Source organism: Cherax quadricarinatus, chromosome 15 (genome assembly GCF_038502225.1).
Source record: "Cherax quadricarinatus isolate ZL_2023a chromosome 15, ASM3850222v1, whole genome shotgun sequence".
Taxonomy (NCBI): Eukaryota; Metazoa; Arthropoda; class Malacostraca; order Decapoda; family Parastacidae; genus Cherax; species Cherax quadricarinatus.
In genome coordinates, this window is record NC_091306.1 from 10,541,809 (window position 1) to 10,567,963 (window position 26,155).

General features: G+C 36.0%; 1 protein-coding gene and 1 long non-coding RNA gene across 3 annotated transcripts in view; one reads left to right on the forward strand and one right to left on the reverse strand.

Annotated features, from left to right (window-relative positions):
• Positions 1-470: 470 nt before the first annotated feature.
• vimar (visceral mesodermal armadillo-repeats) overlaps positions 471-26,155 on the reverse strand; it is a 92,332-nt gene continuing 66,647 nt past the window's right edge. For both annotated transcript variants that reach the window (XM_053781092.2, XM_053781094.2), the window contains exons 10-13: positions 23,432-23,598; positions 22,081-22,197; positions 19,690-20,065; positions 471-18,929 (exon numbers count right to left, since the gene is read on the reverse strand). In XM_053781092.2, coding sequence (XP_053637067.1) covers positions 18,814-18,929; positions 19,690-20,065; positions 22,081-22,197; positions 23,432-23,598 — 776 coding nt within the window. In that variant the 3' untranslated portion in view covers positions 471-18,813. The remainder of the gene's footprint in view (positions 18,930-19,689; positions 20,066-22,080; positions 22,198-23,431; positions 23,599-26,155) is intronic.
• Positions 7,194-26,155, forward strand: part of LOC138852718 (uncharacterized) — a 299,461-nt gene continuing 280,499 nt past the window's right edge. The window contains exon 1 of the long non-coding RNA XR_011392031.1: positions 7,194-7,609. This is a non-coding gene — a long non-coding RNA (uncharacterized lncRNA). The remainder of the gene's footprint in view (positions 7,610-26,155) is intronic.

Sequence of the window (26,155 nt, forward strand, 5' to 3'; positions counted from 1 at the left end):
ATGGCAAACAATCGAAGACGTTGAGTTGTTGGTGTAGATCAACGTAAAACAGTTAGCAGGATATGGTGTTGTGGAGGTGATAATTTGTGAAAAGGGAAGGCAGTTGCATGCAGATCTCATAAAGAATGTACCAACAAGAATCTTCAATAAAAGTAAACTGATTAAAATGTTCATTTATCCATTAAAATTAATGCTTTATATTTATTTCTCATTGTTTTCTGTATGTAAAACTATAATTATTCTCTATAAAATGTATTTTTTGTTAATATTTTTGGGTGTCTGGATCGGATTAATTGGATTTGCGTTATTTCTTATGGGAAATATTACTTCGGTTTTTGTCCATTTCGGATTTCGGCTGACCTTCTGGAACAGATTAAGGACAAAAACCGGGGTATTACTGTACCATTTAACCCATAATTTAAAAAGGAAAAAATGCCACTTACTTTGCAGATTGTAGAAAAAATACTTAAAATTTCAAAATCAATTTATTTGTCATGATATTCTACAAATGGAATATGCTCTGTCAACTTTTTATTGCAGTGTAAACTGCTCTCATTTAATAATACATTCAAGCAAAATAGAAATTTAACAATGACCATGACCCAACATATCCAGCTGATTAGTGAAACACCATAAAGCAGAGGATGAATGTTGCATCTCCCAGTTATATTTGGTATGTGATTCTGAGCTTACAAATTGATTTTGGGATATATAATGCTCTGGGTCACATAGTCTGTTACTTTTAACTATACCACTGGATTTTGTAATCCATATAACAATGCACAGAATCTGTTGTTAAAATTCAGTTATTTAATACTGAATATACAAACAATGCCAAAAGCAAGCTGAGGCAACAGAGTGGTATTTTCCACTGAACCTTTTAAGATATAAGCAGAAGTTCAATACATAAAAAGTTATGCAAAGTACAGATGAAGTGATAATTACAAATACACATGAGAAATTTTAAAATATTTAAAACATTATTAGTTAATTATAAACTATTGCTCCTGCTACAAAATGTACAAATTTATATGTAACCTATACGATGCCTAAAAGTTTGATAAATTTGTTATAAAATAATCCAGCAATGTAAATTTACACTTAGTAATAATAAATCTATGCCATTTTGTTAATAATATTCAAGGAATTTTGTTAAGTCCCATAGTGGTCACAGAGCACAAGTGTTCATGGCCATCCATTTTCCCATGTCCCAACAAAGAACATTTCATTCTGATATTTTAGATTGTAATGGATGCCATAAAAAAATTATGTGAGAGTTCTAATCACAGCTAATATAAATAATGAAAATCTTGTTAAGTACAACAGATACAGGAAGATCTCACTTACATTCTAGCAGTTAACGGCCTTAAATATCATTTGTATATCCCGCATATTTTCATTCATACATCAATAAGTGTTCCCTATAGGAATATAAAAATACTGGTGCAATTTGAATTTCTAACTTAAAACTATCACTCAAATATAACTATTACAGAATTTGAAGTGCAATAACAAGCAGTCAATCACAAGCTATTATTAATGCATCATAAGTGCAAATGTCAACTTTTACAATCCATAAAATAAATGAATAAACTGTTACATTATTCAAGTCATGACATATACATTATTACTAATAAACTGGATTGCACAATTTAATTACATTTATTTAAAAACTACTTGCTTAAAATCCTTATTATTAATGTTTAAATGCATATTGCATACACGCAATCTGTGGCTGAAACAATTCACAACTTACATGACTTAATTAGGGGTCCAAGACAGACTGAAAGGTGGTTTAGTTTTCCTTTCTTTTATTTGAGTTAGTTTTCAATATATGCAATTTGATTATTTAAACTATTACTTGGTAAATTAAATTACAAACTGTTAAACTGGCAAAATAATTTTTTTTTACATATTACATCACCGTTTAAGAAAATTTTTAACTGATGTAAAGGACAGTATCAAGTTCTATTCACAAAGAATTTGGAGGAAAATTCATTCTTTATAATTAAATTAAGGCAAAGACACTCATATTCTGTTTACAACATACAGTTTAATGAACTTTGCCACAAGACAATTAAAATTTAAATGATTATTTTTTAGTAAAAATAAAAGAAATAAAAGTGGGTTGTGTAAATGATACTGCTAGTGGAATGACAGAGAAAATTAATAAAATCACAAATTTGCTTAATATCACTGAATGCTATAATTTTAAAGTGATGGAATAATTTCATAAACACAGTACAGGAATTATCAAGTCTTATTCACATGTTTTTTTAGCTGTGGCATTATACTAGAATGCCTCTAGTGTTATGTTATCATTAAACTAGTAATGCTGTTACAGCAACTTCATCACAGTCTTTTCATATGTTAATAAATATAAATTCTAAACTATTCAATACTAATGAATAGAAATGTTTCCATAACCTGAAAGACAACCTTGTTTGAGGAGCTAATCAGTGGTATGATACAATGAACCCACTAAAACATCAGAATATTTGATATTACTCCTGAGACCAAATTGCCATTGGAAACATCATGAAACAGAAGTAAAGGGTGTATGTCAACTATAAACAAACACCTCTAACAATTAGCACTAGTGAAACAAATTCCTCAGTTAAGCTATTACTTTTGCAGATTGCCAAAATAATAACAAAAAGTTATCAGCTAGTTATGAATCATTTATGCTTTCTCTGGGTATACTTTTATGGCTTAGAAAAATCATTCTGATTTTTTTTCCATTTAAAGTAGTCTATATTTACTATCAACATTGACTGTGCCCTCTATAGAATAACATAATTATTTAATAAGGACATTATCTCCTATGCTGATGCTCAATGGTGTTAACTAAAGTCCAATCAAGCTTAATCCACTGAAACTAGAACTATTGATAATAGTAAGATTAATAAAATTAATTAAACTCAACCTGAATGTCATTCAAACATACCATCAATAAATGGTAATAACACTAGTGATTTCAAATTAGTATATCCTCATTAAATGCATTCAAAAGATCTACAGTCCAGATGTACAAATTTCTACAGAATATGGATCATGTGCCAAAAGTCTGTCTGAGAGTGAACAGTCCACAGACCAGGAAATCTAAAACTTTACCACAGATACCCTTTTCTGAGTGTTGGAGTACTTTTAGTCAAGAAAATACATTCTGAAAAAGTTGCAGCACATTAAATATATTAAAACAAAAATACCTACACTTAACCCTTAAATAGTCCAAATGTATATATACGTTCTCTCTCATAACGCCCCGATTTCTTTGATAAAAAAAAAAAAAAAAAAAAAAAAAAAAAAAAAAAAAAAAAAAAAAAAAATATTAATAGGAAAAAAGAGCATATGGTACCCAGGCATCCCCAATTTTTTTCATTTGGCGCACAGTGAGTGCACACACCCATTCTCTCATGTCTAGGCGACTCAGGCTTATCGTGCCAATGTTGAATGAATGACAAAGGAAACGTATATATACGTTTGGGGAGCTACACGAGAGAACATATATATACGTTTGGACCATTTAAGGGTTAAAATATTGTTGGCTACAATATTTGTTGCATTATTTTTCTGACTCTCTAAGGAATGGTATGTTTACAGACAACACCCCAATGAGTTATAGGCCTGCCAAAGTCATTACATAAAATAAAAGTATTTAATGTTCGTGATGACACCCCAGTTACTAGGTATATAATACTGGGTGTATTTTCCTTTCGTTAAAATGACATTACTGAAGTGGCAAAGTTAGGGATTAGTCTTAAAAAAAAAAAAAAAAAAAAAAAATGAATATGCACCTTTAATAGCCTATGAAAAGGAGAACTTTGGTTTATCATTATATTAGCACTAATTGGCAAAATCACAGGAAACATCACAAATGTGCAAAATCTTTGCCTACTTAACTATATATCAAAATGATAAGCTATCTAAAGTGCACTGAATGCAAAATGCAAAAATTATGCAATATACAGTACTGTATTATATGAATAATGTACAGTATATTGTTTTCTATTGCTGAACCCTCTATTACCTGTATTTTATATTTCTAATAAAAGTTTTTATACTAAGTCTAAGAGAAACTGACATTAATATAAAAATTTGCAACAATAATAGTTTTAACCAAATTGTTTCAAGGAAAAATTTTTGTACTGTTCAATTAAAAATAGCTGCTTTATGTAATAAATTTACAATATCTTTGCAAGTTTACAACACTGGAAAGTTTATGGAAATAAAATTTACATTAAAATCACCATTTCACAAATTAAAAATGTAATATATATGGCTGCACAAGTAAATACATCTTTTTATCAATTTTAAGTAGCCTAATAAATAGTTTACACTAACCCCAGAGGTAAAAAATGGCCATTCAGTCAATCATGATCACACCACGTTATTAAAAGACATGAAGCATATCAATATGTGATGCATTTAACAATTATACTAAAAAATGCATAGCTTCAATAACAACAATGTAGTCATTGAATTTATCTTGGTCCCAAGACAAAAATTATACAATTTCCAATCAAGCCCAAAGTTTTCTTAACTGTATACTTCTCCACTTTTCTTTCAATGGACCACAATCCTAACAGTTTAATAAACATTAATTAATGATTTACAAAAAATCAAGAACTGTATACACAGCAACCCTGTCTCATTCAGAAAGTTCACTATTCATGATCATAGGTATTCACAATTTATTCTATACAATCCAAATTTACTATTTGCAACACTGAAACTCGAGCACTGCTACTGTGAAACTGTTCATGTGTTATTGTAAGTTGTAATCAATTTACAATTTGTAAATTATTAAAATACTATTATTTTCTAGCTCTCCACAACATCAAAAACCAAAACAGCCCAAGTTGCTCCATAACCACGTAAGGAAAATAACTGTAAAGTGCTCAATGAGAAGACTGCATTGTCAATAATATAAGCATATGATTTTGTAATGTGCCATGTTCTAGATGCTTGATGAAGTGTCACTGGTTGTTTAGTGAGCGTTACCCACCATTTTTGGTGGACATATCAACCACAAGCATTGCCTTTTAACATTTTCCAGATCATTTGCTTAAAACTGGTGGAAAAAAAAAAAAGCATGCAAGTAATGTCATAAAGTAAGAAAATTTTGTTGAGACAAACTTAATGAAATCAAGAGGAATGTCTGTGAGGAAGCTACTGTATATAAAGTTAATGGGTCAGCAATATGGTACATTTAGAAAACAGGGGGAAGAAATAAGTGAAACAATTATTTGCAGCTGCAGGAACAGTTATGCTTGTGGTGTTCAGTTCTTCAATGTTTAATTTGTATAGTAACAAATTCTACCTCCTCCTCTAGGATACAATTACTATAGCGTATTTCCTCAAGATAGATAAGCTTATGTCTATGACCTCATACTTGTTATCCATGACTGGGTTTTGTATCTGAGGCTTGTATACTGTATCATGTCTTTTGCAAGCCTGGCTTGATATACTAATACTGTTACCTACAAGTTTGACTCCAGATCTTCAAATGGCTCCTAGTTCATCTATTCAACATTCATGTAATATGTAAACAGTATTAAATAATTCATCTGTATTACAAATGATGTAAAATAGGTATGTAGTACAAAAGTTAAATTAATAGTTGTACTCTGGATGTAAGGGCTGCAGGGATTCAGAATGCATCCTCTTTTTCCAATGAAATGTTTCATGTGTGTGCGAATTATGCTCAAGCTTCTTATGGATATTGAAAGGACGGTAGTCCGTGATTTTATTGGTGAAAAAAATTTCTATTATCCTTTCAGCATGATCTTTAATTGCAAAAATGCCATGTGTAAGATGTGATCCTCATTTCAAAAAAGTTTACAAAGCCTGAAATATTTGGATGGAGGACCAATCTCAAAATAGAATAATTGCAGAGATTTACTTTTCTATAAGTAAAGTAAGCATTCATTCTACTTTGACATTTGGCTTCTATCTTGTGAAGTGAATAATTCATAGCAAAAACTTGACTGGTTAGAAACTTGGTCACAATTAGTGAACAGAGTATCCAATCTAGATGACTTACAACATGAGTACTCCAAAGTTATGGTCAGATTTATGCCTCTCAACATTACATTCCATTGTAGATCTTAGACAAAAGGATAAATGATGCTTTTAAGATAATAAATTTCAATTGCTGTTACATTCTGAATATGGTTAATGTTGATCCATGAAACACAAAATTAACAGGTGTTGTAAGTTTGACAGAATTATGCACTGTATCATTAACATCAAAGGAGGCAACTGACAAGGTGAAGGAGTTGGTCAACACATACTGAAAGTTGTGGTCAGAGGTAGTCAATGAGTTTAGTAGTTTCTCAAATACTGACAAGGAAGTTAGTGAGGATGGTGCAGGTGGAGGTTTAGAGGACATGGAGAAGGCAGATGTGAGGAAATGGAATGTATCACATGAAGACAAATTGACAAATGAAAACACTGATAAGATGCTGAAGTCAGGTGAGGTCAAAGGCAGTAACAATAAGAATACAGTTGTAAAGGGTAGCAAAATGAATCTGAAATTCATATGCATGTTAATGGATGGAACAAGCAGCAGATTTCTGGTATAGTCTCTTTCTATAGAGCCAGTCATGAATGAAATATTGTGAAAACTTTAGATGTAGGGAGCATTTCAACTCTATAGTGGCCTATCTGAGACATCAGCATGCTACTAAGCAGAGGCACAATACCCATATTCTCTAAGTCAACATATTCACTGTTTAAGAATCACCACGGCCACTATCAGGCACCATCACACCAATCCCCAACAATGGCCATAACAAAGACCATTCCCACATTACAGGAAATTACTGCAAGGGCAATACAGATAGGAGTTGTTAATGGATCAGAGTTTCAAATTTAAATATACAGTACTGTACTTGCAGACTGACTGTTCCCAAAAATGCTGCTCATAAAAAATTACAGATAAAATCCACATGCTTCAAAGATTATCACATTTTTAAGGCAGGTCTACCACTACACTTACAAAATGCTGCACATACTCACCAAGGACTACACACTCCTCCAAGCTCAAACTTCAACACTCTAAGGCAGAGATTCTGTAGGCTTTCTGCCCCCCCCCCCTTCAAATTTCATTTTTCTTTATTTGCAGTGCATAATTATAATAAAAAAGAAGTGCTAAACCTACAAGGGTCATACAGCACAGTGGGGCAGGGGATAGTGCAGGGGTATAGGGTAGCAAGAGGGAGAGGTAGAAAGGACTGTGAAGAGTGCTAGAGTAAGCATCATCAAAGTTTTGACAGTAAATCAGTTGCTCTCAAAAAGTCAGCGAGAGAGTTGAATCAAAGGTGGGTCCGTCAGCAAGGAGGGAAGATAAAGTAAGAGCATTAGAGCGGTGATGACGTAGGGGGTAAATTCTGCATGCTCACTGATAGACCTCCAGACAGTCCAACAGAATATGGCTAACAGAAAGTGGAACCTGACAATTCTCACAGAGTGGAATAGGGCGCTTCTCCATGAGATACCCGAGTAAGACGAGTGTGTCCAATGCAAAGGCGGGAGAGAGTAGCCTCCCAACCACAGCATTGATGACAGGAAGATGGCCAGCAGCCCATACTTGGTTTAGTAGAATGTAATTTGTTATGTATCAGATCAGACCAATGTTGTTGCCAACGGTTGCAAAGGTGGTTAGAAATTACAGCAAAATAGTCTGTGAATGGAACACCTCTAAATGAAACTGGGAGGTAATGTACTGTTGACTGCACAGCAGTGTCCGCCTGTTCATTGCCCTGTACGTCAACATGACTGTGGACCCAACAAAAACAATATCTTTGTTATTGTTCGAGATACAGCATAACCAAAGTTGTATACGAAGAACCAGGGGACGAGGTGAATCAATTTTTTTATAGCCTGCAAAGCACTAAGGGAGTCTGAAACTACCACAAATGGCAACACAGGCATAGATGCAATACGGTTAAGTGCTACAAGACTTGCATACAATTCTCGCAGTGCATAAAATACTATACCTGTACTTGATGTCAATTCATTCCTCAAATTTTTGTTGCATACTTTAATGAGGGAAGTGTAAATCCGTATGGGTCATATAGTGGGAGGCATTCAGATTCGATCCATGGAAAGGGAGGATAAATCCAGTTCCTTCATAAAATATTTATTGTGGCCCATGATAACTTTTAAAGTATGGGTCTTTTGCAACCAACAGTCCTTGATCACCCATTTCCCATTCAGTAATGTCTTACCATTTGCAAGATTTTCTTGAATGTAACCCTCATCAAGATAACCTCCCTTAAAGGGTTCTAATGTCCTTTGGCCCTTTTTTGTAGTTTACAACTGTGGCCTCTTGTTCTACCTGTTCATGCTGCTAAAAAATTTATGTTATTAAATACACATTACATTAAAGTACAGTACTGTATACTCCTTTACAACAAAAGTTTTTAAAAATTATATCTGATCTGTTTTGTTAAATCTCAAGAAATTGGAAGCTCTTACAAACCTATCTATAAAGCTATTCCTAACAAACATAAAACTTCTAACTTGTAGAAAATTAAGATGAAAACTTATTTTTTGTAAAATATATAATACTCAAAAAAAAAAAAATTATTATTATAATCAAAGAAGGTGCTAAACCAACAAGGGTCATACAGCGCTGCAGGGCATAAAACAGTGCTGGGGCTATAAACAGTTAGGTGGAGAGGGGATCAGAGGTGAGAGAAGAAAAGGGCTAGAAGGGACGCTGAGGGATATGTGTCAAAGTTTGTACAGTAAACAGTCGCTGGCAAAAAGTAAAAAAGTGATTGTAAGCCAAAGGCAGGGCCGTCTGGAAGAAGGGAAGATAAAGTACAAGTAGTAGGGTGGCGGCATTGTTGGAGGTAAATCCTGCGAGCTTGCTGGTAAACCGGACAATCCACAAGAAAGTGAAGAACCAAAATAGGGACCTGACAAACTTCACAGAGAGGAATAGGGTGCCGTTCCATGAGATACCCATGGGTAAGGCGAGTATGGGAGAGTATAGTCTCCCGAGTATGGCAACGGTGGTAAGAAGATGGCCACGAACCTAAAAGTGGTTAAGAAGAGTTTAAGCTGTTATGGTGCATGCCTGACCACTGTTGTTGCCAACGGCCGCGAAGATGGGCAGAGATGACCAAAAAATAATCTTTGAACGGAATACTTCCATAGGAAATCGAAAGATCATGAACTGCTGACCGTGCAGCAGCATCCTCTTGTTCACTGCCCTGCACATCAACATGTCCAAGGACTCAACAAAATGATGTCTTTGTTATCGCTAGCCACATGGTGCAACCATAGTTGAATACAAAGGACTGATGGATGAGGAGAATCATATTGTTCAATGGCTTGTACAGCACTGAGGGAATCTGAAATGATCACAAACATCAAAGGAAACATATATATGAGCATGCGACCAGAAGTAATCAAGAAAAAGAAACGAGAAGCAGTCGTAGGTAGGAGAGCTTTGGTGCACGACAGTAGGGGAGAACAGACGTGAACCGTCGGAACCTCCCAAAGGGGGAAGGGAAAAGGCAGATGCTAAATGAACATACACGAGAGGCAACTGGAGAGAAGACTGGAATGAGTGAGGATGAAAATGGTTGGAGTAAGCAGGGGCGTCGAACAAATAATGGGCTTCTACTAACATCTGAGACCAACCTATATGTAGACGGAACACAAAGGTAATGAGAGCAGACAAAGCGATGAAGGCTATGAGCAACAACGATCAGCTAAAGAAGGAACATTTGCCTCAGCATAGAGGCTTTCAACGGGATGAACAAAAGGCACCAAGGCATAAACGTAGATCCTGATGGTGAAGGGGATCTAACTTAGAAAGAGTGGTAGGAGAAGCGGCAGAATAGACTTGGTTGCCATAATCCAGCTTGGACAGGACTAGAGTGGAATACAAATGGAGGAGAGTCCAACGATCTGCTCCCCATGAACAATGCGCAAGAATATTAAGAAGATTCAGCCAACCATGGTAAGCTGCCTTCAAAGAGGAAATGTGAGGTTTCCATGTCAACCAGTGATTGAAGAGAAGGCCAAGAAACTTGACTGTATCACATTATGGAATAAGTGAGCCATGTAAATACACATACCATCCGACTTATGATCTGCTCGACATATGACCACTTGACTTACGACCAAGTTTAGTATGCCAAATTTCTGGGAAATAAACAACTGTTTGTGTTGTACACAGTACCTATCCTAAACCTTACAACATAAAATACAGTACTAACAGCATAAAAAGTAGAGTAAAAAATAAAATACCAAAATAAAACAATAAAATAAAATCATTACAAAAATGTAATGTTGATATTCAGTAGTAAGGTTCGACTTACGACTGGTTGGTCATAAGTCGGATGGTAGGTGTACAGTGGTACCTTGAATTTCAAACAGCTCCCAACTTGAACAATTATGTAAGTGTATTTTTGGGGGTCTGAAATGGACTAATCTAATTTACATTATTCCTTATAGGAACAAATTTGTTCGGTAACAGCACTCGAACAGCCTTCTGGAATGAATTAAGGCCAATATTTGGGGTTCCACTGTACAATGGAATATCTGGGACAAGAGGACATCTAGTGAAGGTAATGAAATGGGTTTTTGTACTAGAAAATTTAAATCCATAAGAAGTGGCCCAATGGGAAACTCAGTCAATTGCATTCTGAAAGGAGGTCGCTACCAGGTGACAATCAGCGCCTGCATAAGCTATAGTGAAGTCATCCACATAAAGTGACGACCAAATATGCAATGGAAGAACAGAACGTAGGTCATTTATAGCCAAGAGAAAGAGGGTAGTGCTAAGGACACAACCTTGTGGGACACCCTCGGCCTGAACAAAGTCTGAGGAAACTGAGGTGCCAACACGGAGATGAAAATGTCTGTCAGACAGGAAAGCTGGTAGATTACTGCAAAGGCCTAAGGAGTGGGCTTGGGCTAAAATGTTATACTTCCAAGTGGTGTCATGTGCCTTCTCGAGATCAAAAAAGACTGCTAGGACGGAGTGTTTGTTACCAAAGGCATTTTGCACATACGTATCTCAGTGGAACAAAGGGTTCAAAGTAGAGTGGCCCTTGTGAAAGCCACATTGGCAGAGGGAAAGACTACTGTGAGTCTCCAAATACCATATCAGACATCCATTCACCAGTCTTTCCATCACCTTGCAGACAACACTGGTCAGAGCAATGGGATGATAGCAAGAGGTATCAAGCCCCAAGGTGCCTGGTTTGTGAAATGGGAGTACAATGGCAGATTTCCACTGTTGAGGAAGAACCCCCTCACACCCAAATAAGATTGAAAAGACACAAAAGGACTGTAAGAGCTGTAGCATGCAGATGTGGCATATAGATATGAATAAAATTCAAAATACCAATACCAATAGTTTACTTATTTAAACACAAATAAGTTCTCTTACTTAAAGGCAAGCTGCACATGTTAAAATATTTACTGCCAATAAAGTCACTGAGTATATCCACAACTCAAGAGCACCTGAAATGTAAGCAATTCTTATGAAGTAAAACCATGATCAGTGTGTTTCAGCTTCCATAAGTAGCATTTACCTACCAAAAAATATGAATTATTTACAACTCAAATAATAATTATTCTTTAGCTATACTAAAACCACTCTTTAATAGCCAAATATAAAACACCACGTACAATACTCGACATGTGAATCTTTTCAAAATACCAACAAATGTATGACTACTTGCATGTGTTGTGCATACATATACTATATGCATATTTGAAGGAATATCAAGAATTTACATGTAAATGAGCAAGTAAATATTTGTGCAAACAAATACACAGTCTGCATGAGAGAATATAAAGCCTGTGTTTAAACAAATAATAAAAAATTATAACAAAACAAACTGTATAAAAACCACCAACTACATGCTTTATGAACCAAATCTTCCTTTTCCTTCACAATTCAGTTGAATATGTTGGGTCACACCTTGAGCAGAGGATGAAACTTGAAATATATATCTGCCACATTTTGTAGTCATCTGATTTAAATACAATGAACAAACTGATGCTAGTCTCAGATTTTATGGCAACATTAAAACATTACTAAATTTATTTAATTTCACACTAATAGAAAATGGAGTATCCAGATACAATAAACTAGATAATACTGAACTTCAACAGACAATTGCATACCGGGTAACTAAAATATATAGAGTCATGAACTAGGAACCTGTATTGTCCGGTGTGTTATATCCTAGGATTAGTAATTCTAGAAATGACATTTCATATTGGTCCCAAGTAATTGTATACACTGTATCACAATCACTATATACTATTAATTTTTTTACTGTGGGTCCCAAGTTATCTGGTTCCTTTTTATTGTCATTAATACCATCCAACTCTTAAAAGAAACACAGACAAGAACTTCTTTAAGTTACATACAGCTTTCTATGTAAGTGTGTAAAACGTGAAGGTTTATGACAAAAAGATATGGAACCTGAAACTACTTTTAACCAACTCTAGATTAAAAAAGGAACTTGCATACTGTATACAGTACATATAGATGAAACATGTATTTGTGAAAGCTATAACAGACAAGTTATATTAAGAACAATTAAACATTACCTTTGTAAATGGTATAAAAAATCTAACACAACTACAGAAAGCAAAGCATCCCTTCTCAGATGGGGTAACAAGTTAAATAATTTTGCCATTACCTTTAAGTATTCCAAGCCTTAATAGGAAGTGAATGCAAACACCCTTCAAACTGACTGTCCAAAAAATTCCTCTTCTGTACATGGTCAAATCAAATAAAAACTTTCAAAATACTATGATGAAGGGTTTCATTAATAAAGCATGATACAACAATAAGGATCTAAACATAAAATTTAATGAAAATGTTAAATATGATTAAAATACTGTATTTGCAACACATTCTCTTGAAACCTACACATGCTTAAGTTAAAAAAAAAAAAAAAAAAAAAAAAAAAAAACTAAACAAACTCTTGGTATTCTTTCCTGTATTTCACTATTTTCTTAAAGGAATTGATCTCGCAATACACCCAAGATGACTACTGTCAGAGACTTCACAAAATTCTGCGACAGTTTTAATAACTTGTTGGCAACCAGAGGCCTAAGTAATAATTCACCACAACCTTAAGAAATTAATAATGTTTCTAAAGTTATTACATTTGAGTACTGACTAGTTCTTCAAAATCTAAACAAACTTTAATGCCCATGTATATTCTTCTATTCTCTATAATAATTTCATACTGGCTGGAATAATTAAGTTATTACATTAAAAAGCAGCATTAATATATAACTACCCAAGGCTTTAGGAAGACAGCTTATCTTATGGGGATATACTGTACCAGACAATAATAGTGGTTTATTTTCTTCAACAACACAGTCTACAATTTTGTTTCTCACTTGTCACTTAGAATTGAATTGCAATGTACCATCGTACACTTTATCAGCTTCCCAATTTTGAGAACATGACAGAAATAAAAAAAATTAAAAGTAATTTTTCTATAAACAAGAAACTTATTTTACTATATTAGCACTGATTTTTTTTTGGAGGGGGGGGGGGGTGTTCCACAATTTTAACTTCCCACTCCTTCACCCTCCCCCCTTCTTCATCATATTGCACCAATTTATATGCACTTAGTGCAGTGTTTACTTGGTGATGGTTCCAGGGGGTCACTACCTTTAAAGCCCTGACTTACCCAGGCCACCACAGTACTCCACTGATAATGTTATTGGTTAGTGCAGAATTGCACATAATCAGATCCTGATTATGTTCAACCCTGATTAATGCAAAACATTGACAATTATAAAGGTGTTATTCAGAGGCCAAGACATACATCTATTCAAAAGAAGTTACTGTAATTGCTTTTCCTTGTGAAACCTATGTTTTACTTTTATGAACACAATTAAAATATCTTGGATTGCTCAAAAGTTTAAATCTATACATATCAACCTTATAGGAGATACGAGAATTTCCATACTCAGGGTGACTTTCTTCAAGAAAACAACAATGATGATGATAATAATAATAATAATAATAATAATAATAATAATAATAATAATATAATCACACTAAGTGCTAAACCTGGTTCCTCAAGAAAGGTACCAGTATTTAGCGCATTTTTTATATCTAATAAAGTAAGACTACGGTATAACTGCAGTACTTTTCATGTGATACCACATACCTATGATAGAAGTTTAATTAAAGTTTATAACAAGAGTACTTTATCACAGTCTTTCCTTGTATAAATATGTGGAAACATTTAATGTGGTGTTAATATATTTACTTGTAAGCAAGCTTATGTCAATCATGTACAACCAACCCAACTACCTGACCAACATACAGTACATACTCTGAACACAAGTTAATCATATAAAAGTCTCAGGGTTATCAACATCTGTATGATGTTTATATATAAGAGATTCCACATACAGGTCAATAGTCTTTATATTCTTCTATCTTAAGGAAAACTGGCTATATTTCTAGTTCATAATTTCACTTTAAATTAGTTTAAGTAAAACTAAATGGATGACAAGAAAATTCACAAAATACATGTCACAATAGAACAGACATTTTAGTATTCTTTAGTAACTCCTTATACCTGAAGACTGCTTTGCTGTTTTCCTACCAAGTTAAGCATTATGGACCAAATCAAAGAAACAACACAGGTGCAGAGCAAGCTTTTGTGTAGAGCCTTATCAAGTCACTGACTTACTACAGCTCCACACAGTACAAAATGGTGTCAAAATAAAAGCTTGCTCTATGCTTGTACTGTTAGCAGCATGCCTGTATCCAGAGACCAGATCACTGTGTATAAATAGTTTAAACAACCAAGTCCACATTAACCCTTTGACTGTTTCGGTCATATAAATACGTCTTACGAGCCAATGTTTCCGACGTATTAATACGCGTAAATTCTAGCGGATTCAAATCAAGCAGGAGAAAGCTGGTAGGCCTACATGAGAGAGAATGGGTCTGCAGGGTGGGTGTGCACCCTGTGAAAAAAATCTGGGACTCGGTGGTGCATTGTGGGAATGCTATCGTGGTAGTCCACTTTCACCATGCCTCATGGTAAGAAGTACCTCACTCCTCGGCGGATTGGAGGTCTACTGTTCCCAAGTGATAGTTCTAACAGCGATGGAAGTGCCAGTGAAAGTGAATTTCATGGTTTTAGAGAGGGTGTGACCGAAAGCAGTGCCCAGGATAACGTAATTAGTGATGAAAACCCAGATGACCCAAAACCGTCCACCTCTGGTGCTGGCAGATCTCATTCACATTCAACTGTACCAGGACGAAAAAGGAAACTATTTCCCCGTTTACAGGACTCAGATCTGAGCAGCGAAAGTGATAATGATAGTGATTTCAAAGTTATTGAAAGCAGCTCGAGTTGCGACAGTAAGGGGGAATATTTGCCAGTGAAACAGGAGTATGTACGACGCAGCATGCGTTCTGGTAATGTGCCTTATGCCCTTCCAAAGGCAAAGGAGTAAATCTGGGAGTACATCCCGTGGCTCTACACCATGACCTGACAGTGAAGATGACGATATTGTTACAATGGGGATGTGTAATGTGCGTGGGGAAGGTGATGGTGGTGGCACGAGTCATGTGGCACCAGCAGCGGGCCACGCTACTACTGACGCTGCTGACTCTGCACAAGCACAACCAGCCTCACCCAACCCCACACTCCCACAACATCCACAACCACAACCTGCACAACCACAACCACTTTTCAATATCCAGAACCCACCAGCAGACCACATTTGGGACTGGCAGCAAGGCGACAATTTTATTCCCAATCCCCATGACTTTGATCAAACACAGTGGAATACAGCCATCGTGTACACTTGGGAACAATGCCACTGAACTCGAATGCTTTCAGTTATTCGTTGATGAACCCCTGATGGAAATTAATGTCTGGGAAAGCAACACATACTATGAGTGCGAGTAAACTATGGCAAATACAATTCTTTCACCAAGGTCATGGTTACACAAGTGGAAGGACACAACTGTGGCAGAGATGTACCTGTTCTTTGCCACAATAATGCTTATGCCACATGTGTATAAACACACTGTCACCACATACTGGTCGACGGAACACCTGATTTCAACCCCAGGTTTTAGTGATATTATAGGAGTCGATCGTTTTTTGATACTGTTACGTATGTTACACTTTTCAGACAAAACAAGGCCTGACAGAAGCGACAGGTTATATAAGATCAGAAATGTGTTTATGTACCTGAAACAAAAGTGCTGTATGTATTTTTATTCCCTCAGGAAGCTTGTTATTGATGAGTCTTTGATTTTGTTCAAAGGAAGACTCTCATTCAAGTAGTACATACCAAGCAAGAGGAAACGCTTTGGTATAAAGTTATTTGTACTGTGTGATTGCAAAAGTGGTCTGGCTTTTTATATAATTGTGTACACTGGCAGTAATACATTGAGAGATACCAGGAAGTTACTGGGTATCTCTGGTGATGTGGTAAGAACAATGATGGAACCATATCTTGGTAAGGGGCATATATTATATACTGACAGGTACACAAGCCCTTTACTCAGTGATTTCTTGTGAGTGAACATGACAGACGTGTGTGGCACAGTGCGTGGTAATCGTAAGTATATGCCAAGGTTCGACGCTGGCACTCGCAAAGGTGAGGTGCAGGCCTTTGCTGCCAATGACATCATGGCATTTCGGTGGCATGACAAACGTTATGTCACATTGTTGACATCAGTTCACCGAAATGAAATGGCAGATAGTGGCAGGCAGAATAGAGATACCAATGAACCCATTCTAAAACCTGCAGCTGTCATAGACTACAACCTCAATATGCACTTAGTGAACAAATGTGACATGCAGATTAGGTTTGCTGATTGTGTATGCAAGAGTTACAAGTGGTACATAAAACTTTTTTTCCATCTTCTTGATATTTCCATGCTGAATTCTTACAACATCTACAAGTTGAAGACCAACAACAAACCAAAATATGGTGAATTTTGTTTGTCAGTCATCAGACAAATAATATTCGAGTACCAGGGAACAACACCTGCAATAGATCAGCGCCCACAAAATTACCAACACATGCCATCTCGTTTGAGACCTGGTGATCACTACCCCATACAAATGCCTTCTACTGCTTTCAAGAAAAGTGCTCAGAAGAGGTGTTTTGTATGTGAACATACCACAAAACGGCCACAAAAATGCAGAGACACTTGTTTTATGTGTGAGGAGTGTCAAGTACCACTCTGCATATACCCATGTTTCGAAGACTTTCACAAGCTGCAGCAGTTCTAGAAGTGTTCAGTGACTGTACATCTGTATGTATATTATAGAACAATAGTAATAAACAATGTTTTGTATTGTTTGTTTGTGTAAACAAGTATTATAAACACTCTAATAGTGATAGTTTGTACAGCTATTGTGTTGTAAATAATGAGTGTATATTTGAACAATGCACCTTACTTTGGTCTCACAGGCCACATAAGTTACTTAGAAAAGAAAAATATTGGAAAATACAAGAAACCTTCGAATTAGAGTAAATAAAAGAATACTGGGTGAACGGCATTCGTCGCTGTTGCCATATGCGGCTCATTTTCTGCCAACTTTGCTTCTATATCTCGGCAAGTACTGATGGCAAAAAATTTTTTTTAGGCTTAAAACACTCAGTAAAATAATCCTAACATTTTGGTAAGAAAAAAATTTTTTTTTTCCCCGAATATTTTGCAACGCAGAATGAGAGTTTCAGAAATGGGCTTGCGACAGTCAAAGGGTTAAATAACAGTTAACTGCGCCAAGAATGGATACTTTACCATGCTGTACTTCCTCAAAAGTTAGGGAAGTTTATCAAAGATGTACACTCCTAGCCATATGTGCTAATCACCTAACTACTGATTTAACTTCTTAACTATAACTTAATCAAAGTAAAAGAAGTTTAACTCCAGAAGTCATGAAGATAATATTCTGAATAAGATCTATAGAGTTTTGGGTTTTACCTCCAATTTTAAAGCTTAATTTACACTTCACATTATAAAGCTAAGATATCACAACTGTACTTGTCCATTACAATACAATTTCATGTAGTTCATGAAAAACAAAATCATAAATGTACAAATGACAACCTTGCAAATACAACTTAAAAATAACTTTTCATAAAATGTAACTTTAATTAGTATACAAGGGTAGTCCGAATATTAGAATAAGACAGTGACATTATGAGTATTTTGATTAGCTATAAGCCTTGTTTCTAAAAACAATTTACTAATTTTTTTATGTAACAAGCTGCATATTTAACAATAAAAATCTTATCACATTAAAGGTCATGATATCCTCTCAATTACCAGTGATATATACACAATTCTGTTCTAATGTTGAATTGTAGGAATCTGCAGCCTATTTCCTGATTAACCACTTGTACCATTCTCTCTACCATATTACTTAAAAGCTGCAGCCACCAGTGCAAAGGAACAAAAATCTTGATTATCTTATAACCCTGTTATAACAATCCTTAATTATCAAGGGTTAGTTTACCATAAATCTCATAATTATCAACATGAAGTCAGTGTTTTTGTTTAAAGTGAAAAATTTTCACATAACATCTGACAGTAGGAATCTAGGATAATTACATTTCTGTTTAAACCAACCCTGGACAACTTCATATAAAACTGCTTTTCTTAAGGTCAGATTCCAGCAGCCTCCATAACAGTATCAATATAAGGCAAACAACTTTCTGTAATAATTCCTGTGTTCAGTCAGCTCAAAAATATTTTGTTCAACTTTGAAGATACACAGAGCTAAGAAAAGCATAAAGATATGCTATCTTGAATTACAGTTTCTCCTTAAGTGCCCCTGCCAGGTTCTTGACCTGCTCATTGTTATGACTGGTGAGCTCACTAACAGCTGTTCGAAGGTCATCAGTTTTGACAGACTCCAGGGCAGTCTCTGAAAATATTTAGAGTAATAAAATATTATTTTCTAATCAAATACTTCTGATCTATTATTCGGATAAATTACAGAGATCTATTAAATAATACACTAATCACTAAGTTACTAGGAGATAGATCAAAACATCATCCAGTTTTCATTTCCAGATTGTGGGCTTGGTATGATTAATGTTAATCAATGAGTTTAAGGAATGCATTGAATATGTCATTGGTTCTACAGTCTTTGTAGCTCTCTGTGGTCTGTGGGCAGTACAAAATAGTCTCATGGGCCAGTGGATGGACCACCCTGACATAAACATGATGTGCTATATCTCTCAAACTTCAAATTATCTTTGCTCCTTTTCAAGTGAATCATAAAATATATACAGGGAAAAATGGTCCTGCTAATAAGATACGTATATTGTAAAACATCTGTCAAGATATGCTAAAGTTAAAAGACAAAAATCTATAAATTAATAGAAAGATTACAGACTGCCATAACAAGATAATGCCTGCTTTAGGAATGAATAGGGTGGTAAACAATAGATATATGTTAGTCAATGACAAAAAAATGGCATGAGTAAAATGAAAGGGGTTAGGCTGAAAAGGAGTACTGGATAGTATAAGAAAAAAAAAAAAAAAAAAAGGATAGTTAAATGTACTCTCAAAAATATTAAAAAATAAACCAGGATGGTCAGATAATTGCTTCTCACTTTTGGTAATCTAATTTTTTCTAAATAGTCTTGAAAGATATTAGAAATTAATAATTAGCAACATACCATTAGCAGACAGTGCTATCATCATTGACAGCACATTGGACATGATTTCAGGTGGCAAATATGGATTCTTCAGCACAAATGTAGCCACTTCAGCTAATTTGGTCTTCTCAACCACATTTCCAGTGACTACTGTTCCAAATACGAGCACAAGAGCTAGGGCAGCTTCATTAACCATGACAGCATGCTCTGATCCCAACATGAGGACCAAAGGAGCAACACAGCCAGCAGATACTAGTGATGTGATGACTGAGGAGTCCCCACCACAGTTTTTGATGATCCATGCCAGAAGTCTGCTAGATTCTCCCTGAACACCAGGGTGATCAGTAGTGCCACACCACGCAACTAACCGACCTACTGCTTCACTATTGCTACCCACCTAAAGAGAGAGAGAGAGAGAGAGAGAGAGAGAGAAAAAAAAAGAAAGAAAGAAAGAAAAAAAAAAGCTTTATAAGAATATTTTAATAATAAGCATATATGGTTTAACTCTCATTTTCCACTTCCTAGCATAATAAACTCACTCCTTTCTGCCTCTTCCCCTGCCATTTAATACAACTGAGCCTTTCTAATTTTTTTTTTTTTAAAAGTCGGCCGTCTCCCACCGAGGCAGGGTGGCCCAAAAAAGGAAATAAAATCCCCAAAAAGAAAATACTTTCACCCTAATTCAACACTTTCACCTCACTCACACATAATCACTGTTTTTGCAGAGGTGCTCAGAACACAACAGCTGAGAAGCATATACCTATAAAGATACACAACATATCCCTCCAAACTGCTAATATCCCAAACCCCTCCTTTAGAGTGCAGGCACTGTACTTCCCATTTCCAGGACTCAAGTCCGGCTATATAAAAATAACCGGTTTCCCTGAATCCATTCACTAAATATTACCCTGCTCACACTCCAACAGATCGCCAGGTCCCAAATACCATTCGTCTCCATTCACTCCTATCTGACAATCTCACGCATGCTTGCTGGAAGTCTAAGCTCCTCGTCCACAAAACCTCCTTTACCCACTCCCTCCAACCTTTTCGAGGAAGACCCCTACCCCGCCTTCCTTCCCCTACAGATTTATACGCTCTCCATGTCATTCTACTTTGATCCATTTTCTCTAAATGACCAAACCACCTCAACAACCCCTCTTCAGCCCTCTGACTAATACTTTTATTAACTCCACACCTTCTCCTAATTTCCACACTCCGAATTTTCTGCAGAATATTTACACCACACATTGCCCTTAGACAGGACATCTCCACTGCCTCCTCACTGCTGCATTCACACCTATATAAGAGTGTTGGTATTACTATACTTTCATACATTCCCTTCTTTGCCTCCATAGATAACGTTTTTGTCTCCACATATACTTCAACGCACCACTCACCTTTTTTCCCTCATCAATTCTATGATTAACCTCATCCTTCATAAATCCATCTGCCGACACATCAAGTCCCAAGTATCTGAAAACATTCACTTCTTCCATACTCTTCCTCCCCAATTTGATATCCAATTTTTCTTTATCTAAATCATTTGATACCCACATCACCTTACTCTTTTCTGTGTTCACTTTCAACTTTCTACCTTTACACACACACTCCCAAACTCATCCATTAACCTTTGCAATTTTTCTTTAGAATCTCCTATGAGCACAGTATCATCAGCAAAAAGCAACTGTGTTGATTCCCATTTTGTATTTGATTCCCCATAATTTAATCCCATCCCTCTCCTGAACACCCTAGCATTTACTTCTTTTACAACTCCATCTATAAATATATTAAACAACCATGGTGACATTACACATCCTTGTCTAAGACCTACTTTTACTGGGAAGTAGTCTCCCTCTCTTCTACACACCCTAACTTGAGCCTTGCTATCCTCATAAAAACTCTTTACAGCATTTAGTAACTCACCACCTATTCCATATACTTGCAACATCTGCCACATTGCTCCCCTATCCACTCTATCATATGCCTTTTCTAAATCCATAAATGCAATAAAAACTTCCCTACCTTTATCTAAATACTGTTCACATATATGCTTCAATGTAAACACTTGATCTACACATCCCCTACCCACTCTGAAACCTCCTTGCTCATCCGCAATCCTACATTCTGTCTTACCTCTAATTCTTTCAATCATAACCCTACCGTATACAGTACTTTTCCTGGTATACTCAGTAAACTTATTCATCTATAATTTTTACAATCTCTTTTGTCCCCCTTCCCTTTATATAAAGGGACCTTTCTAATATGTAATAGAATTAATATTTTTTATACCTTAATGGCTGTCTCTCACCAAAGCAGGATGACCCAAAGAAGAAAACACCTTCACCTTCAATTATTCAATTGCTGTCTGCCAAAAGTAAGCTGTGATCACAATATTTACTATAAATTTCTCACCTTAACAGCAGCTTCTGTTTGTCCATCAATGATCATACGAAGTGTTGCTAAAAGTTTAAAAACCACTGGGAAAGTCTCAATTGCAGTTGCCATTGGAAGAAGAACATCAAGAGCACCCTGAAAAAATTAAAATATTATTCAAGATATGTACTAATTTCTTTTTAACACACTAGCCATCTCCCACTGAGGCATGCCATTACTACAATTCAGATGTCCTTCCAAACAGTCAGTATCCCCACCCCTCCTTTAGAGTGCAGGCACTGTACTTCCCACCTCCAGGACTCTAAGTTTTCCTGAATTTCTTCACAAATGGTACCTTGCTCACACTCCAACAGCTCATCAAGTCCCAAAAACCATTTGCATCCATTTCCACTAATTAATTTTATTAATGATTTAATATAATGCTTTTATTATTGTAATACATTTTCTTCCAATGCTCAATTTTCTTTTCCTGTGCAAAAGCCTTCTCACTTCATAAAAATTAGAAATAGAGGTACAGTAGTGTATGTGAACCCCTCTAACAATAATCCTCTCAACCACTGCTTTATAGTACTGACTGTGTGAATTAGGGAGAGGTTATTCAAGAAAAGGGGTTATCATCACCACCTGCCATAAGCCACCACTCATCACGTGCTTCTCAGGTAAAGTATTATACATTGCACTGTTAATTACATATACAGGTCCACAACCCTTTATCCGAAATTCTGAAATTGGAAAAGTTACGAAAACCAAAGGTTTTTCGTGGAGTGTGGTGCGTCAGTCATCTCAGTGCTGGGTCACCCCGCCACGTGGCAGCGTTGAGAAGCATTCTGAACTTCGAAAAATTCTGAAATTCGAAATAACACTGGCCTCAAGGGCTTTGGATAAAGGGATGTGGACCTGTATACGAATATTTTTTTAAGAAACAACATGTAACATGTATATATGAGCAGTATATTTTGATGTTTGAATCAATTTACTTCTTATATGCACTGAGAAACAAGATGTGTGGGAATTATGACGAAAGATTCAATAAATGACGAAGTATAAAAATGTAAGTGATACAATATAAAGAACAAAATAATTAAAAAGAAAACAGTTCAAGTCTAAAAGATGTAAGAGAAAACAGTGAATTCAGAAAATGCAAAGTCAATTGATTATGGCACTGCAAGATAGTACAGCAATAGCTTTCAGTGAAAAGTTAAAACTGTCAATGGCAAAATTATGAAGGCAAATTTTATGCACATATTCATTATGTACATAAATTACTAGGGAAAGGGATATACATAATGAAAAATAATTTAAATTTACTGGTGAAAACAACCACAAAACTGATAATGTAAAAAAAATCCACATACTGTACTGCACATACTTGGTTTACTAGTACTGGCTTATTCTCCTTTGCAATACTGAGATTGCGAAGGGCTGACAGAAGAGCATGCTGCAGTCGAATGTCTCCTTCACCAGAGTTGTGGCTTGACAGAACTTTAAGCAATTTCTCAGCAATTCCACTTTCTACCATCTGAATGCAGTGAGCATCTGTACAGGCACAGGTACAGATTAATTTTGGAGCAAGATAACACCACATGTAAATACAGCCTCTTCTCACTTAACAACGGAGACAGGGACCTAAGACCCCATTGGTAAACGAATTCGTCACTAAATGAGGAGCATACTCTAATGGTAGTGGATTTGTGTCAACAATCTTTGATAATGTTTAAATGTCACCTTTACACTATTTATAACATTTCTGGTATATTTTTAAATGTTTATACAGCAGTGTACTGTATATTGTAATAAACAGAATTGAGGAAATTAGCTCTATTACACAATACAGTGGTACCTCGGGATACGAACAGCTGAAAACTTGAACAATTATGTAAGTGTATTTATGTAAGTGCTTTTGTAAGTGTATTTTTGGGGGTCTGAAACGGATTAATCTAATTTACATTATTCCTTGTGGGAACAAATTCGTTTGGTATCAGCACTTGAACAGCCATCTGGAACAAATTAAGTTCGTATTTTGAGGTACCACTGTATTTAGGTAGAAATACTGGTGAGAGAGCCCGTCGTAAGTCCGAGGTGTCAGTAAACGAGTACATAGCTAAGTGAGGAGAGGCTGTAGTACCTTTTTCAGCTACTGGTTTTTCACTATACATTGGACCCCCGGTTTACGATCAGCTCCCAATGCGACCAATTATGTAAGTGTATTTATGCAAGTGCGTTTGTATGTGTATGTTTGGGGGTCTGAAATGGACTAATCTAATTCACAGTATTCCTTATGGGAACAAATTCGGTCAGTACTGGCACCTGAACATACTTCTGGAATGAAATAATATCGTAAACCGGGGGTCCACTGTATATGGTAAAGAGCAAAAATAAGAGAACGAGATATAACTTCATTACAAAGGGAAATTCTTTTCAAGAAATCAAATTGAAATTTGACAACAGTGGAAATCCAGACAACCAAACCAGGATTCATTTTTTTTATATTGTTATTAATACATCGGCTGGTTCTCACCAAGGCAGGGTGGCCCGAAAAAGAAAACTTTCATCATTCATTCCACCACTGTCTTGCCAGAGGGGTGCTTTACACTACAGTTTATAAAACTGTAACATTAACACTCCTCCTTTAGAGTGCAGACACTGTACTTCCCATCTCCAGCCTGCTGGTTTGCCTGAATCCCTTCATAAATGTTACTTTGCTTACACTCCAACAGCACGTCAAGAATTAAAAACCATTTGTCTCCATTCACTCCTATCAAATATGCTCACGCATGCTTGCTGAAAGTCCAAGCCCCTTGCACACAAAACCTCCTTTACCCTCTCCAACCTTTCCTAGGCCGACCCCTGACCCGCCTTCCCTCCATTGTTTCATTCCATTCTCTCTACATCTCCAAACATTTCAACAGCCCTTCCTCAGCCCTCTGGACAACAGTTTTGGCAATCGCGCACCTCCTCTTAACTTCCAAACTACGAATTCTCTGCATTATTTAACACCACACATTGCCCTCAGACATGACATCTCCATTGCCTCCAGCCTTCTCCTCGCTGCAACATCCATCACCCATGCTTCACACCCATATAAGAGCATTGGTAAAACTATACTCTCATACATTTCCCTCTTTGCTTCCAAGGACAAAGTTCTTTGTCTCCACAGATTCCTAAGTGCACCGCTCACCCTTTCTCCCTGATCAATTCTATGATTCACCTCATCTTTCACAGACCCATCTGTTGACACGTCCACTCCCAAATATCTGAATATATTCACCTCCTCCATACTCTCACCCTCCAATCTGATATCCAATCTTTTGTCACCTAATCTTTTTGTTATCCTCATAACCTTACTCTTTCCTATATTCACTTTTAATTTTCTTCTTTTACATTTTTTTTTAACACGTTGGCCATCTTCCACCGAGGCAGGGTGACCCAAAAAGAAAGAAAATCCCCAAAAAGAAAATACTTTCATCAACATTCAACACATAAAGTAAAAGGACACAAGTGCAACTAATGTGACATTTATTGTGGCAACGTTTTGCTTTCCAGGAGCTTTATCAAGCCATTACAAACAATACATGGACACAGAGGGTATATAAAGGCTCAGCCTTTATATACCCTCTGTGTCCATAAAGGCTCAGCCTTTATATACCCTCTGTGTCCATAAAGGCTCAGCCTTTATATACCCTCTGTGTCCATGTATTGTTTGTAATGGCTTGATAAAGCTCGTGGAGAGCGAAACGTTGCCACAATAAATGTCACATTAGTTGCACTTGTGTCCTTTTACTTTACATATTGTCGGTAATTCTACCAACTTTATTACAACATTCAACACTCTCACCTCACTCATACATAATCACTGTTTTTGCAGAGGTGCCCAGAACACAACAGCTTAGAAGCATATACGTATAAAGACACACAACATATCCCCCCAAACTGCCAATATCCCAAACCCCTCCTTTAAAGTGCAGGCATTGTACTTCCCATTTCCAGTACTCAAGTCCGACTATATAAATACAGTGGTCCCTCGTTGTTCGTAATTAATCCGTTCCTGGAGCCGTTACTATAAACGAAATTTACGATTTACGAATCAATTTTC